The 15,788-nt window shown below is 41.6% G+C and overlaps 2 protein-coding genes across 2 annotated transcripts in view; both read right to left on the minus strand.

Moving 5' to 3' along the window:
• LOC146980746 (uncharacterized) overlaps nt 1-15,788 on the minus strand; it is a 284,820-nt gene that overhangs the window by 155,386 nt on the left and 113,646 nt on the right. Inside the window, exons 18-19 of the mRNA XM_085787994.1 lie at nt 11,193-11,354; nt 9,537-9,710 (exon numbers count right to left, since the gene is read on the minus strand). Coding sequence (XP_085644120.1) covers nt 9,537-9,710; nt 11,193-11,354 — 336 coding nt within the window. The remainder of the gene's footprint in view (nt 1-9,536; nt 9,711-11,192; nt 11,355-15,788) is intronic.
• LOC146980751 (E3 SUMO-protein ligase ZBED1-like) lies at nt 2,273-3,831 on the minus strand. The gene is made up of 2 exons (XM_085787929.1): nt 2,792-3,831; nt 2,273-2,465 (listed from the first exon to the last, which is right to left on the minus strand). Exons 1-2 carry the CDS (start codon nt 3,691-3,693, stop codon nt 2,273-2,275), a joined length of 1,095 nt encoding a protein of 364 aa, XP_085644055.1. The 5' UTR covers nt 3,694-3,831.

Consider the following 15,788-nt stretch of genomic DNA (forward strand, 5'->3'; position numbering starts at 1 on the left):
AAAGTGACTTGTTATATTAACTATTGTGTCGATTTGGTCATTCCTTGTAAGAAAATTAGAATATTCCCTAATAACAAACCATGGGTGACAAGCGAGGTGAAAGCTGCTATTAACATGAAAAAAGCAGCTTTTAACAGTGGTGACAAAGATAGAATCGGAGATGCACAAAGAACATTGAAAGCAGTAATCAGACAGGGGAAACGTGAATATAAGAATAAAGTTGAAGGGCTCATGTCAGGAAGCAACACAAGAGGGCTCTGGAACGGTATGAAGTCCATCACTGGTTATGGGACCAGCAATCAAAGTCGCTGTGGCTCAGGCATAACAGCAAATGATGCTAATGCATTCTTTGCCAGATTTGATAATCTTGACCATTCTGAGACACACAAAAACATTTTCTCTTCCCTTATGCAGAGTACTTCTACTCCTGAGGACTGTAGTCCATGTATTGTTTTAAATACTGAGGAGGTGCGCCAGCAATTAAAGCGTACCAGGGCCAATAAGGCTGCTGGCCCTGATGGTATTCATCCCCGCACCCTAAAAGTTTGTGCTGATCAGCTGTGTTCTGTCCTTACCTCAATGTTTTCCTTGTCACTGTCGTCTACTAAGATTCCGGCTATGTGGAAAACTTCTTGTATTGTTCCCATTCCTAAGAAAGCCAATGTGTCTTGTGACCTTGCTAACCTGAGACCAATAGCCCTTACGTCTCATATCATGAAGTGTTTTGAGAGAGTGGTCCTGCATCATCTCACTAGGCAGGTGTCTGTTTTTTTGGATCCTCTACAGTTTGCTTTAGGGATGGGCATTTCGAGTAATTTTCTAACCGAGTACCCGAACCTGGTCCTAATCGAGTACCCGAATAATAAAATATACAGTATGACTCATAAATGCGCTCTGTCCATCAGACAGCGCATTGCTGACACAGCGTCGTCAGACAAAATATCAGATGGTTAATAAGAGTAGATTGGAGTTTAAGATGCACATATGAGTTTATGACTGGGAAAAAAAAGTTTCCCCTCTGGACGGAGCGCATTTATACCCCGGGATTTATTTATTTTTAATAATTAATTAATAATTAATTAATTAGCGGTGCTTATGCTTTCGTGTTTCTTCCACGTCCTAGCAAATAAAATAAAAATGTATAGAAGCTGGTGTGTGGTTGGATTCATTACTACATAAAAAACCCCCATTGTAGAATCGAAAAAAGACCTCAGCATTTTAATGTGGATGGTTATGTGGATGCACGTGAGTGAATCTTGATCGCTTTATCTAAAAGCTGAAGAAACCGGCACAACCCAAATAAGTGTACAGTACACTTAATATGATTTCTATTTAAACAATACGTGTCCAATAAATCGAAATGTCCATACAAAAACCATATTAACGAAGTAAGTTGATTTATTGAACAATAAATTCAATGTTTGTTTAACAGACTCACAACAGTCGAGCAAAAACAAATAGACTACCCATCCTATTATAAGCAAGCAAGCACAATTAGTTTGAACTCTTATCTAATCTTCCTTTACAAAGTGCAAGATACATTTTTAAATGTAAAAAAAGCGCCGTGAACTATAGCCTCCGTCTTTGCGCAGCCAGGCTCCCTGAGTCCTTCACGTAATGGCAAAAATAAATCAATAAATCAATCAAAGCCTAAATTGAGGCCTAAATCAAGGATTATTCGATTGTCAAACCATCGAACAAATAATTATAAACGCTATTTTAATGCAACTTCACAGTTTAAATGAATGAACATCAGTATACAAACTCAAAAGTGTAAAAAACAATAATCTAACATTAAAGTGTACAAACATGTGTACAACTAAGTGTGTGTGCGTTTGTGCGTGTGTGATGCCAGCCTATTCATTTTTATTTAATGAGATCAGCATGTCGACATGCTCGGGTGAGAGCCGACTCCTTAGTCTGCTGATGATCAGTCCTGCAGCTGAGAAGACTCTCTCTGCAGGAACTGATGTAGCTGGGACACACAAGTACTTAAAGGCAAGTTTGGCCAGCTTGGGATAAATATGACGGTTTTCGTCCCACCACACAAGTGGGTCGCTGGTGAGGGGGATGCATGGCTCCGCGGTGTACCGTAACACCTCATCGACTCCTGTTGTCGCTGGCTCTGCGTAATCCTCGCCGAAGAAGGAGCTGAGGCCATCATCTTTCTTTTTTTTCACTGGACAGGGAGGCACATCTTCCTCGGACTCGGCCTCACCACCATCATTTGCTTCGGCCAAGTTTAGGACGAGGTTGTTTCTCACTGCCTCTCTCATAGCAGCGTCGAGGAAGCGTAGGCTCTTGTGACGGGGGTCAAGAGCGGACACGAGGAGGGCCACCTTCCCAGCCATCCCGGAGCTGGTGGTACTCGTTTCCGCAGGGAAGCCTCCACGGTCCGCTTGAAGTCCGCCACTTTGGCGGAATCGACGCTGTCCCCTCCTGTCCCTTGTTTGACTTTGAGATGCCTACAGTAATAAAAATAAAAGCGCTTTAATCTAAACAAGTATATATAGCCTAATATATAGGCTATATATTATATAGAGCCTATCCTATAATTTTTAGATTCTACAACTTCATCAAACTTAAGTTATGTTTATTGTATCTGCGAGGACGTGGAAGAAACATGAAAGCAGTAGGCTAAGCAAGGCTATAATGACTGAAAAAAAGGCATAAATGCGCCTCGGAGGGGAGAACTTTTTTTTGCAGTCATAAACTCATATGAGCATCTTAAACTTATTATTAAATCATTAAAATACTAATATATAAATAATATTATCTCCCAATTTGTTACCTATTCAGAAGGCTCATGGTCACAGGGTAGACCATGGACACTGAGACACATGACTCGCTGCACAATGCCGTAGTGGCCGTCTTGAGTGACTTCAGGACGGGCAGGATATCCTCCAGCGTTGACCAGCTGGCGTCTGTCAGCTCCAGCGTCCTGGCGTCAGCTAGCTTGGTGACAGTCCGGTCAGAGAGGACTGCTGTGATCGCCCACCGCTGCTCATGGAGCCGCTCCATCATATCACTGACGGAATTCCAGCGCGTCTTACAGGATTGAATCAACTTGTGGCAGGGAAGCTGTTGAAGTTCCTGCTTCTTTTTCAGAGCAGTGGTGGCAATGGTGCTGTGGTGAAAGTGACTCACCAGTCGATTACATGCACCAATTAAGTGATGCATCGCTTGCGCCTTAAAGCCATCATTGATAGCGAGCTGGAGTGTGTGGGCGAAACAGGGCACGGACTCCCACTCAAGCAGGTGCTGGTTTGCCGCAGTGATGTTTGAGGCGTTGTCGTGAACACAGGCCATGATTTTTCCTGTCAGGCCCCACTCCTCCGCAGCCGATGTTAGGACTCCAGCCAGATTTTCCGCCGTGTGTCGTTCCTCCATCGCCCGGGTCTGCAGCACAGCACTACACATTTTCTTTCGATCTGCGTCTGCGATGTAGTGGCACGTGATGGTCATGTAAGACTCGGTGGTCAGAGCCGTCCAGCCATCTGTGGTGATGGCGACTGCCTCGGCCCTCATCAACTGGCTCTTGAGGTTTGATGCCATGGTGTCATAGGTGCTTTCGACCCTCGCAGTCACCGTCTTTCGTGACGGGACTGTATACTCCGGCTCCACGCACTCCATCAATTTCCGAAACCCCTCACCCTCGACAAAACTCAGAGGCAACATGTCCTTAGTTAACATGTTGGTGATTAGGTCTGTTATCCTTTTGGATCTCACGGCATCACATCTTCTCCCAAGTGGGACTGTGAAGGAACTGATAGCCGTTTGCTTGGTCACGGTCTGCCCCGAGGCCTCCCCCAGAGTGCCGAGTCCGGCATGTTTGAACCTTAAATGGTTTCTCATAGAACTCGTTGAGTGGTTATAAGCCAGTTTAATGTTACAAATGCGACATACAACCTTGTTTGTATCACCTTTGTCCAGATCAAAGTGGTCCCACACAGCACTTCTACTCGCCATCTTCTTTTCACAAAACTGTAACTGCCAATCATGTCAGACTCCTGTCTGTTCGTCAATTTCACTTGACGACCACAAAGCGGCACTGTTGTAAAGCATGGACAACCCTGACATTTACTTGAGTTTCACAGACAATTTTGTGTGTGTTTTAGTTTGTTTTCTGCAGTAAACACAGGTTCTCATTAATCTCAGGCACATTTAGTTGTCTCAATTTGCATGAAAAGCATACATTATTTACGCATTATTTATTAGGATTGACGGGAGATTTCCTGATAGTAGTGATCACACACGGCAACAGAGCAACCATCTTGATGTAAATAAACGATCTTTGGCAGATCATGTTTTCCCATTGGAGTTTAGCCCGTCATGTGACGGCACACGGGTCCCCTATTGGACAGGCTTGACTGCTCGGCTTCTGGGTAAGCTAACGTTACAAACACACCGGTGGGGTCGATGTAAAGGCTGAAATAGACGAGAAACAGAGCGACTATACACCCGGCATCGCCGACAATGAAATAATCCTAGGTTACCCGGTTACTAATTCGTAACCGATTAGCAGATTGTCTACTCGGGTACCCGAGTATCCGAGTAACCGTGCACATCCCTAGTTTGCTTATAGAAGGGGTGTGGGAGTAGATGATGCTTTAATTTTTATGTTGCATAACATTTACAGTCACCTTGAAACCACAGCCAGTTCTGTCAGGATCCTGTTTTTTGATTTTTCTAGTGCTTTTAATACAATACAGCCACACATTTTAGCCGATAAATTAAGTAATTTTAAATTGCATAACAAAACCATTGCCTGGCTTTTAGATTATCTTTTAGCCCGTCCCCAGTATGTCAGGCTTGATAAAGCCTCAGACATCATTTTAACCAACACAGGAGCTCCACAGGGGACAGTTTTATCTCCTTTTTTATTTTCGCTTTATACAGCTGATTACAGGCATAGTCAGCCATCCTGTCTAATACAAAAGTTTTCAGACGACACTGCACTTGTGGGTCTGCTTAACCATGGCAATGACGTGGCCTATAAAAAAGAGGCACACTCTTTTGCCAAATGGTGTGATACAAATTTTTTACAGCTGAATGTGGGTAAAACAAAAGAGCTAATTATCGATTTTAGAAAGAAAAAAGAGGAGGCTGTCCCAGTGACAATTAATAATCAGAGAATAGAAATTGTGGAGTCCTACAAATATCTTGGTGTCCATTTGGACAATAAGCTCAACTGGAAGGAAAACACTGGGGTCCTTGTAAAGAAGGCTCAGTCCAGGCTTTTCTTTCTAAGGAAACTTAGATCTTTTGACATTAGCCCAAGGCTGCTAGGCGTCTTCTACCAGGGCATCCTGGCTAGTGTCTTATGTTATGCTGTCCTGTGCTGGGGAGGCAGTATACCTATTGACGACAAGAGCAGGATTAATAAAATAATCAAGAGGGCTGGCTCAGTGATTGGTTTTAACCCAGATAAGCTTGAGGTAATAGTGGAGAAGAGAACAAGGACCAAGTTGAAAACAGTCTTCTATGATAACCACCCACTCCACAATATTTTTAGGGATCTTAAAAGCTCCTTCAGTGAGCGGTTAGTGATGCCTCGGTGTTCTACTGAACGACTCAGACGCTCCTTTGTTCCTGCAGCAGTCAGATATTTTAACCACAAATAGCGGCTGTCTATTGTTGTTGTTGTTGTTGTTGTTGTTGTTTTTTAATCTTCTGGAGGTGTATATTTTCTTATATTTATTTATCTATCCTTGCCTATATTAATATCAATTTAAATCACTTGCTTTGAGCAGCCTACTCTGTTGTATGAAGTATCCAATCATGTTGATAAGTTTTGTGTAATGGTATGGAAATGTTTGTATTGTTTGTTAAGTGATGTTTGTGTTTTTATTGCGTGGCAAAGCAGTTTCCCCTTGGGGATCAATAAAGTTTTCTAATCTAATCTAATCTACAGCACCTGCCAACATAATCTACACTGAGAATGACAACAGAGATGAGAGCAGCATGGACTGATCCATCCCTCTACTGACCTCACAGTCTCCAGTCTACAGTCTAGACTCTCCACAAGAGCACGAAGATCCTTCAGGTCTGAATCCTGCAGGTTGTTGTAGCTCAGGTCCAGGAGTTTCAGGTGGGAGGGGTTGGACTTCAGAGCTGAGACCAGAGAAGAACAGCTGATCTCTGACAACCTGCAGCTCCACAATCTGAATAAAGAATAAAAGCAGTGAGTTGAGGACAAAGCTCCTTGTTGACAGTGTTCAGTGTCTCATCATCTGTTCAGAGCTGAAGAAGCTTCAGAAAGAACAAGTTTAGAAAATCAAAGTCCAACAGCTGAAGCAACAGGAAGCAGGTTAAACAGTCACATAGAGAGAAAACAGCTCATTAATATTCATGAGAAGCTGCTGCTGCTTCAACACAGACGCAGTGACTCCGCCTCTTCACCTGTCAGCTCCACCTGTGGCTCCATCCAGACAAACTCATGTTGTGCAGCCACATTGATCAGAGGTTTACTGACCACGCTCAAGTTTTAAGCCAGGGACACACCGAGCCGACCGTTGGGCGTCTGGCCTCGTCGGACGGCGTCGGCAGCTCGTCTGTTTGGTGTGTTCACCTCCGTCGGGGAGCCTCGGGTCTTGTCGGATCTCGTCGGGGCCGATTGAACATGCTCAGTCGGGACTTGTCGGCCGTCGGGAGAGTAGACTCGTCGGGTACTCTGATTGGCTGTGTGCTAGCTACGGCGATTCTGATTGGCGGTGCCCTAAGCGAATCAGCGCGGTGTGTGGGAGGGACGGAAGTGACCACAGTAAACAAACGGTGTCCTATATATTAAACATCAAAGATGTTCAATCAAACCCACATAGTTTGAAACAACGTTCAAAACACACACAGCTCACAACTAAGCATATAAAGCCCGCTAGCTTAATGCTAACGTGTAATGTAAAACACCATAGACGGGCTAACAGAAACTAGCATCGGCTATCGCCAATTCGCGGCAACCGAGCCACAGCAGTAAGCTGCTAAAAACTGTTTTAATTTCGGTTTTAAAACGTGGCTGGTTAAATTGTTTTGGGGAGATAAATGTTGGTCTCATTGATGAAATTAACTGTGGCAGTGGCATTAGTTTGTTTGAATGAACAGTGAGCAGAGCCGCCCCTGGTCTGTATTGGTCTGTATTTCTATGGGGGAGTCCTCGCCACTCAATCACTCTGGTCGGCAGTCGGGGCAGTGTGTTTCACTTTTTCCTTTCTCCCGACGAGAGGCGACAGACTCGTCGGCCAAAGCCGTCGGTGTCGGGAAGCGTTGTGGCGGTGTGTTCCTGGCTTTAAAGACAACAAACATGAGAGGCTGAACTCTGTTGCCATGACAACAAACATGTTAGGCTGAACTCTGTTGCCATGACAGCTGATCTCTGACAACCAGCAGCCCCTCAATCTGAATAAAGAATAAAAGAAGATGATAGTTTTATGTTTTTCTTTACAGTGTCTCTGAACCTTTTTTTTCTAATTCAGTTCATTTCAATTAGTATTTAGAGCGGGTTTGATTGTTTGTGTCACAAAGCCAAGAAGAGACTCTTTTTTGTGTGTATTATTCACTAGTATGGTGTTTTGCACTTTTTTTGTGTGATTTCACTTTGCTATGAGTTTCTCTTCACTGCTCAGAAGGACCTCCCCGTCACACCTGCAGCGAGTTGCCAATTACTGTGCCATGCAGTGAATCAGGCAGCAGGCTGAAAAGCATTGAGGGCAGGACTGTGTGCGAGCTGGCTGGCTAGCGGAGCTGAGGAAACAGGCGCTGATCGACGGCAGAGAGCTTCGTCGATCGAGCTGATGGAAGGACTGTGAACGAGAGACAAATAGCGACGGCTCGTTGGAGGTAAAGGACGATTGCCAGGTACACGCTGCCTCCCACGAAACCAGAGAAATACACACCCATGCTGTGTGTCGGGACCGGGACCAGGACCACGCCGCCTTCCTCACTGCATGTCGTCTCACCCCCTCCCCTTCCCCTCTCCCTTCCACTGCCCGAGCCCAATCATTGAGGTGAAGTAAACGTTTAAAGACTCTTTTAAAGAGGAACTAAACCCCTAAACCACTTTTTTCTGCTGAAAACAAATATATTTGGGTATAAGGTAGTGTTGTCGGTTGATTCTGGTCCAACTTTTGACATTTTAGTCAAAATATTTCAATTTGGTGTATTTTGTACTAAAGATGTAGAGTGACTGCCCTCTATGGGTTGAAACACGGCTATTACAATCGAATTTTTTCTATTGGCTGAGATTGAGGCAGATGACGTTTTGGAGGCAGCTTTCGTCACCGGCCACTAGCTCCCCGACCAATCAGCACCGGGGCGCTCTAGCTGCTCTGCTGCGACTAACGGCTGCTAACAGCTGCCTGAATGGGAATCGTTAGTGCGGCCGGCGCTAACAAGCCGCTAACGAGCTAACGAGCCAGCGGATCAGCTGTAGATGCTGTGTCACGGCTCTGGCGTCCTCTCCTAGTAGTGTCCGCGCTACTAGTGCTGTTAAGAGTCGCTTGTTAGTAGCTCGTTAGCGCTAGCAGAAGTGTTGATGTGTGTTTATTACTTTTTTTTCTTGTGTGATTTCGCGGGTGTGAATGGTGCGCGGGGGGGGTCGGAGAGAGCTCCTGGAGCCCCGCTCATAATCAAGGCATTTTTTGAATTTCAAGCTTAGAGCACGTCATCCAAAACTGAGGGGTTTAGTTGCTCTTTAAAGACTTTATACTCCCTATCCCCCTTGCCACCAGCGTCTATTATTTTAGGAAGTTTGAACAATTTTCCCTGTTAAAAATAAACTTCCTTATCTGGAACTTACCTGTCTCTGTCTGTTCATCTGTGTGCCAGAGAAAAAGAAGTAAACCTGTGACATTTGTTGAAACTTTTTTTCTAAATGCTTAGTTTTAGTTTTTATTAGTTTTAGTTTTTTTCGTACTTTAGGTTATTGATTCAAAAAGATCAAAGTATTGTGTAATAAACTCAACAAAAGATACCACTTAAAAATGTGTTCAGTTACTGCAGTTTTTTGACATATCAGTGCAGTAGATGAACAATACAGTACCTTGCATGTTGTATTGTATTTAACATCACAAAGTGAACACAGTTAATGTTTTGGACAGTGAACATGGACATTTATCTGGTCGTGCACAGAGCCAGACAGCTGAGAACTTCTCCACCTCAGCTTGATGCTGATGTGCTTAGCTTTTCTATGTTAACCTTACAATGCCTCATGTGCAACATTGGTTCTTTGGTGGCAAAAGAACCGGATCACACACACACACACACACACACACACACACACACACACACACACACACACACACTAATTATAGTAGTTTTTATTCATCTCATTTAGCGGAAATGTTTTTTCAATCCTAGTTTTTGTCATTTTCTTCATTTTCGTTATCAACAATAACCTTGGAGAGAAGAACAACAGGAAACATTTCAAACGTCCTTCATTCATGACATCAAAGTCAATGATTCAAGTTCTGAGTGAAAATCAATCAGGTTCAGTTGTGGATCAAAGATCTAAGATCTACAACAGTAACAGTCAGTGAACTGACCTCAGAGTCTCCAGTCTACAGTCTGGACTCTCCAGAAAACCACTCAGATGCTTCACTCCTGAATCCTGCAGGTTGTTTCTGCTCAGGTTCAGTTCTCTCAGGTGGGAGGGGTTGGACTTCAGAGCTGAGACCAGAGAAGAACAGCTGATCTCTGACAAACTGCAGCCCTCCAATCTGAATAAAGAATAAAAGCAGTGAGTTGAGGACAAAGCTCCTTGTTGACAGCGTTCAGTGTCTCATCATCTGTTCAGAGCTGAAGAAGCTTCAGAAAGAAAAAGTTTAGAAAATCAAAGTCCAACAGCTGAAGCAACAGGAAGCAGGTTAAACAGTCACAGCTCATTAACCCTCAGATCCTGTTAAAAATGACTAACGTTCTCCTGATAGGGACATTTATTGTAAACTGTTTTCAAACACACACCATGATAAAGTAAAAATAGGTATTACAATAATTTTTCTTTTGTTGCTTAGGGTTAGGTGTCTTCTAATGAATGATGTGTAATTTCATAACCCTTTTGTGGCCTGTTGTAGTGAGGGACCGCTTATATCCGTAATAAAAATGCAGGGCAGCGGTACTGTACCTGTGTAGCTGTACCCTGGCAGCAGACTCACATGGCGGGGCCAGCCGAAGATAATGCCCCGGACTTCGGAGCGATGTCCTCACGGTAATATGAAGTGATATTTCAAAAATCGCCCAGAAACCTATATTTTGACTTCCCCTGATGTGAATTAAACCATGAAAATATTAAAAATATTTTTCTGGGACAAAATAACCCCAGGTGAAAACGTGTGTTTTTTGCGATTTTCAATGGATCTCTCTCTATCTCATTTTTTGTCCATATCAGGAGATGAGGTCCCAACGCGATAAAAATAGAATTATAAGGTGCAGACAGGAGATCTTTTAGGAACATGATGTACCTTGCAAAAGCCACCTCTCTGCAACCTACCAACATTATAGCATGATCACAGCCAAAATGACAGCCAGATTAAAAATCAGATGATACAAAAAAATGGCCAACAGGATCTGAGGGTATTCATGAGAAGCTGCTGCTGCTTCAACACAGACGCAGTGACTCCGCCTCTTCACCTGTCAGCTCCACCTGTGGCTCCATCCAGACAAACTCATGTTGAGCAGCCACATTGATCAGAGGTTTACTGACCACGGTCAAGTTTTAAAGACAACAAACATGAGAAGCTGAACCCTGTTGTCATGACAACAAACATGTGAGGCTGAACTCTGTTGCCATGACAACAAACATGTGAGGCTGAACTCTGTTGCCATGACAACAAACATGTGAGGCTGAACTCTGCTGACTGAATTCACAGATTGAACCTGCTCCAACTTCTTCACAGAGCTGAAACCAGCACACACACACCTGCTTATTATGGGATGCTGGCTTTGAATGTTTCACTACAAACACCACAGAGCCTCAGGAAAGAGGAGGAGCCACCAGCTATTGATTATAGATCAGTTATTGTCTGACACATTACTTGTGTTTCTGTAATTGTAGTAGCTGGACTAAAAGCAGAGAAGAAGAAAACAACCGTCACCATGACGACCCTCAGTGTGGATCAGAATAACATCAGCCTCACATGCTCAGTGTCAACACAACTTTCACATCACATTAATCTGAGCACAGAAATAAAACAGAGTCTGACCCCAGAGTCTCCAGTCTACAGTCTGGACTCTCCAGAAAACCACTCAGATCCTTCAGGTTGTAGTTGATGCTCAGGTCCAGGTGTCTCAGGTGGGAGGGGTTGGACTTAAGAGCCAAGACCAGAGAAGAACAGCTGATCTCTGACAACCAGCAGCCCCTCAATCTAAATAAAGAATAAAAGAAGAGGATAGCTTTATGTTTTTCTTTACAGTCTCTCTGAACCTTTTTTTTTCTCTAATTCAGTTCATTTCATTTTGTTTTTAGAACGGGTTTGCTAGTTTTTGTTTTTCTGTTTGTTTAACTTTTTTTCTAGTTTTAGTTTAGTTTTTATTCGTTTTAGTTTTTTCATACTTTGGGTTATTGATTCAAAGAGATCAAAGTATTGTGTAATAAACTCAACAAAAGATACCACTTAAAAAGTGTGTTCAGTTACTGCAGTTTTTTGACATATCAGTGCAGTGGATGAACAATACAGTACACATGTTGTATTGTATTTAACATCACAAAGTGAACACAGTGAATGTTTTGGACACTGAAAGTGGACATTTATCTGTTTTTTTATTTTTTATTTTTTGTTAACCTTTATTTAACCAGGAATAATCTCATTGAGATTCAGAATTTCTTTTGCAAGGGGGTCCTGGCCAAGAGAGCAGCACAGTAGGTCCACATAAAGTACACACTTGAACAACAACAACAAAACAAACAGCTAAAACAGTTTGGCAAATCACTAGCCTCGTAAACCAGCCTCTCGCGGAAGTGCATTTCATTTCATTCCGAGGGAGAGTCTGGCCTAATCCCCATTCTAAGCGTTTGGACTGAAACCCTCAGAAGGCCGAGCCAATCAGCGTCACCCGCTGTGATTGACACAGCACGTTGGCCAATCAGGGACCAACTGGTGCAAAGCCCCGTCACTACACCAACTTGCTGATTGGCTGAATGGGGTTGTCTGTCAACACTACTACCAAAGATATTAAACCGTCTTTGCTACTACTCCCGCCCAGCTGCCGCCCACCCCAAACGCTTATAGGGGCCAGACTCTCCCGAGAAATGAAATGAAATGCATTTCCGCGAGAGGCTGGTTTACGAGGCTAGCAAATCACATGTGCATGCAGTAGTCAAATAGTCCTTGATCCTAGCTTTAAAATCTTCCATACTTGGGAGATAATCCAATTTAAAATGACTCTGTAATTTATACCAGGACGAGGGTGCAAATGCTTTGAAGGCACTTTCCCCAAAGACAGTCCGCGTACGAGGAATAGTATACATTATCAATCTATTGTGCCTGAGACTACAGCTTTTCGTGTTGACTTTAGGAACCAAAAGAGAACACAAATAAGGGGTGTAGAACCCGATAATGTAATAAATCTCCGATAATGTAATAACCCCAATAATGTAATAAAAAATTTCACTTGAGTGGATTGAAAATGTAATAAAACCTGATAATGTAATAACTTCCCAATAATGTAATAAAGTGCATTTCCCAATAATGTAATACACTCTTAACCAATAATGTAATAAAGTATTACATTATTACATTATCAGGTTAGCCTTCATTTCAAGGGACCTGATAATGTAATAATACTCCAATAATGTAATAATTTAACAGGAGATCACTCATTACTTGGTTTCAAGTGGTGTATTTAAGGTTATATTTCTGTGTAAGCAACACAAGCTCCAGAGCGCCACCAACAGGTCAACGTTGGACATGCATGAATGGTTAACTTTAACCCGTTCATCCGTTTTTCACAAGCAATGTATCACTGGAGCCCTCGGGCCAAGCCGAGGTAAACACATCCTTAATGTCTTTTTCCGCCATATTGGATTTCCGCCATCTTTGATTTGATCAAAAACCTTTAAAAGGCCTCTCTTGTCACAAATTTTGTCTGATCTTGAAACGTTGCCCACGTGATATTCAGACCATGATACACAAATGCATTCAGCATCTTCTTCAAATTCAAAGGCGCTTAGCTGTGACAGCCAATCAAACTTGACATTGAGCTTGCCAAACAGGAAGTAAGCCCATTTCTCAGTAACCTTTTAACATATCTCAACCAAACTTGGTATATAGACTCATGACATCATCCTGGGGACACCCAAAACAACTGGTGACCTTTGACCTATAGGGGGACACATATTCTGTCCAATCTTGATGAAACTTAGCGTATGATCTTCAGACCAAGCTGAACTAATGTGTCAAACAGATTCTTCTCAAATTTAAAAACAGCTTGGCTGTGACAGCCAACCAAATATGACAGCATGGCTGCAAAACATGGTCAATAGATTCATGACATCATCCTGGGGATACCACAAAAAAGTGTGACCTTTGACCTCAGGGGATGCTGTGTTTAAACTGCGTTCTCTTCACATGTGTGGATTTTAAACATATTTACTTTTTATACTTATTATACTTTAAATGTCTGCTTATACTGTCATACCTCCACATACAGTTTCTAAACGAAAACAGCAGAATTTTGCTGTCATTTTGAAAGTTGTTAAAATCACATTATCCGATTTCACATGTGAAACTTGTTTAAAGTTCTGACATAGTTCTATCTTGTTGCCATGACTACTCTGGCCTATTGTTGCTTGACCCCTTCATTGCTATATTACTATTATTGTTTTTAACAATAGTAATATGGCTATATTGTCTATGGCAGCTTTTAGATCCAAATTGTAAAAGGGTAAGAAAGTAGACACATTTACCTGATGAAAGTATGATTATTCTTTGCACTAAGATTCATGTCTGATCTTTGAGTATCCTGGTGTTAAACTTAAACTCTTATTGACATTAATAATAATAATAATAATAATAATAATAATAATAATAATAATAATAATAATAATTTGTTAGATTTGTATAGCACTTTTCATCAAATAAATGATCTCAAAGTGCTATCAATGGACAATGTAAAAAAAAAAAATCATAAAACATAAAAACAAAAACATTCATTCATTCATTCATTCATTCATACACATTCTCATTAAACCTGCATGGACAAAAACCTGGTCTCAACCAGCCTTGCTGCTATCCACTGCCCCTTCATCATTGCTTGCAGCTGTTATATGTTTTTTGAATGGATTATTTTGTATTTCAAACTACAGTATATGTAACTATATACTTGTGCCTAGTGGCTTTCAGAACATTTCACATAATGAACAGCAATAAGATGGCGAAAATCCAATATGGCGGAAAAAGACATTAAGGATGTGTTTACCTCGGCCCGAGGGCTCCAGTGAAAAACGGATGAACGGGTCAAAGTTAACCATTCATGCATGTCCAACTTTGACCTGTTGGTGGCGCTCTGGAGCTTGTGTTGCTTACACAGACATATAACCTTGAACACACCACTTGAAACCAAGTAATGAGTGATCTCCTGTTAAATTATTACATTATTGGAGTATTATTACATTATCAGGTCCCTTGAAATGAAGACTAACCTGATAATGTAATAATGTAATACTTTATTACATTATTGGTTAAGAGTGTATTACATTATTGGGAAATGCACTTTATTACATTATTGGGAAGTTATTACATTATCAGGTTTTATTACATTTTCAATCCACTCAAGTGAAATTTTTTATTACATTATTGGGGTTATTACATTATCGGGGATTTATTACATAAGTCACACAGGATGGCCTTATAAAGAAAACAATACCAGTGTTCCCATCTACGATTGTGCAAAGAAGGCCAGCCAACACTCTCATAAAGACTACAGTGATGAGTACAAAAACCTAAATCTGTTACAAATCTTAATGCTGCATGATACACCGAATCCAGCATTTTCAGAGAGGAGAGATTTGCATGCATGTATAAGATGTCACCATAGTCAAGTATTGATACAAAAGTTGCCAGAATCAGTCTTTTTCTCGCATTAAAGGAGAAACAACTTTTGTTTCTATAATAGAAACCCAGTTTAACCCTGAGTTTCTTTGTAAGACACTCAATATGGTATTTAAAAGACAGATGGGTAACACTTTACAATAAGGTACACAAAATTAGACTAGTTAATGAGTAACTAATGAAGAACTAATGAGGAACTAATGAGTAGTTAGTGAGGAATTGAGCTACACAAAATTACAGTAGTTACTGAGGAACTAAGCTACACAAAATTACAGTAGTTACCGAGGAACTACTGATTAATTAACTATTAGTTAATGGTCAGTTCTTCAGGAACCCCTGATCAAATTTCAGAGGAGTAGTTACTGAGGAACTAATGAGTAGTTAGTTAGGGAAATGAGACACACAAAATTAGAGTAGTTACTGAGGAACTAATGATTAACTAACTATTAGTTAATGGTCAGTTCTTCAGGAACCCCTGATCAAATTTCAGAGGAGTAGTTAATGAGGAACTAATGAGGAACTATTAATGATCAGTTCTTCATTAAGTCATGACCAAATTTCATAGAAAGTTAATCACAACTTGATGATTAGTGAACTAGTTACTTCATCAGTACAGAATCATTACTCAATAACATGTCCAGTAGTTAACCTTTATGACCTAAAGTGACACATAATGAGTGGTTTTTCATTTCTTCATCTTCATCTTTACATTAGTAGTTCCTTAAAAAAATCACAGACAGCAGGATTCTT

Source organism: Trachurus japonicus, chromosome 9 (genome assembly GCF_045865225.1).
Source record: "Trachurus japonicus isolate A0001 chromosome 9, Traja_1.0".
Taxonomy (NCBI): domain Eukaryota; kingdom Metazoa; phylum Chordata; class Actinopteri; order Carangiformes; family Carangidae; genus Trachurus; species Trachurus japonicus.

Excerpts from the sequence above, each read along its gene's own strand:
- LOC146980751 (XM_085787929.1), bottom strand. The coding sequence starts at position 3,693 with ATGTTAACTAAGGACATGTTGCCTCTGAGTTTTGTCGAGGGTGAGGGG. Across the intron at positions 2,466-2,791 it reads ACCATGAGCCTTCTGAATAG|GCATCTCAAAGTCAAACAAG; the intron begins GTAACAAATTGG and ends TTATTACTGTAG.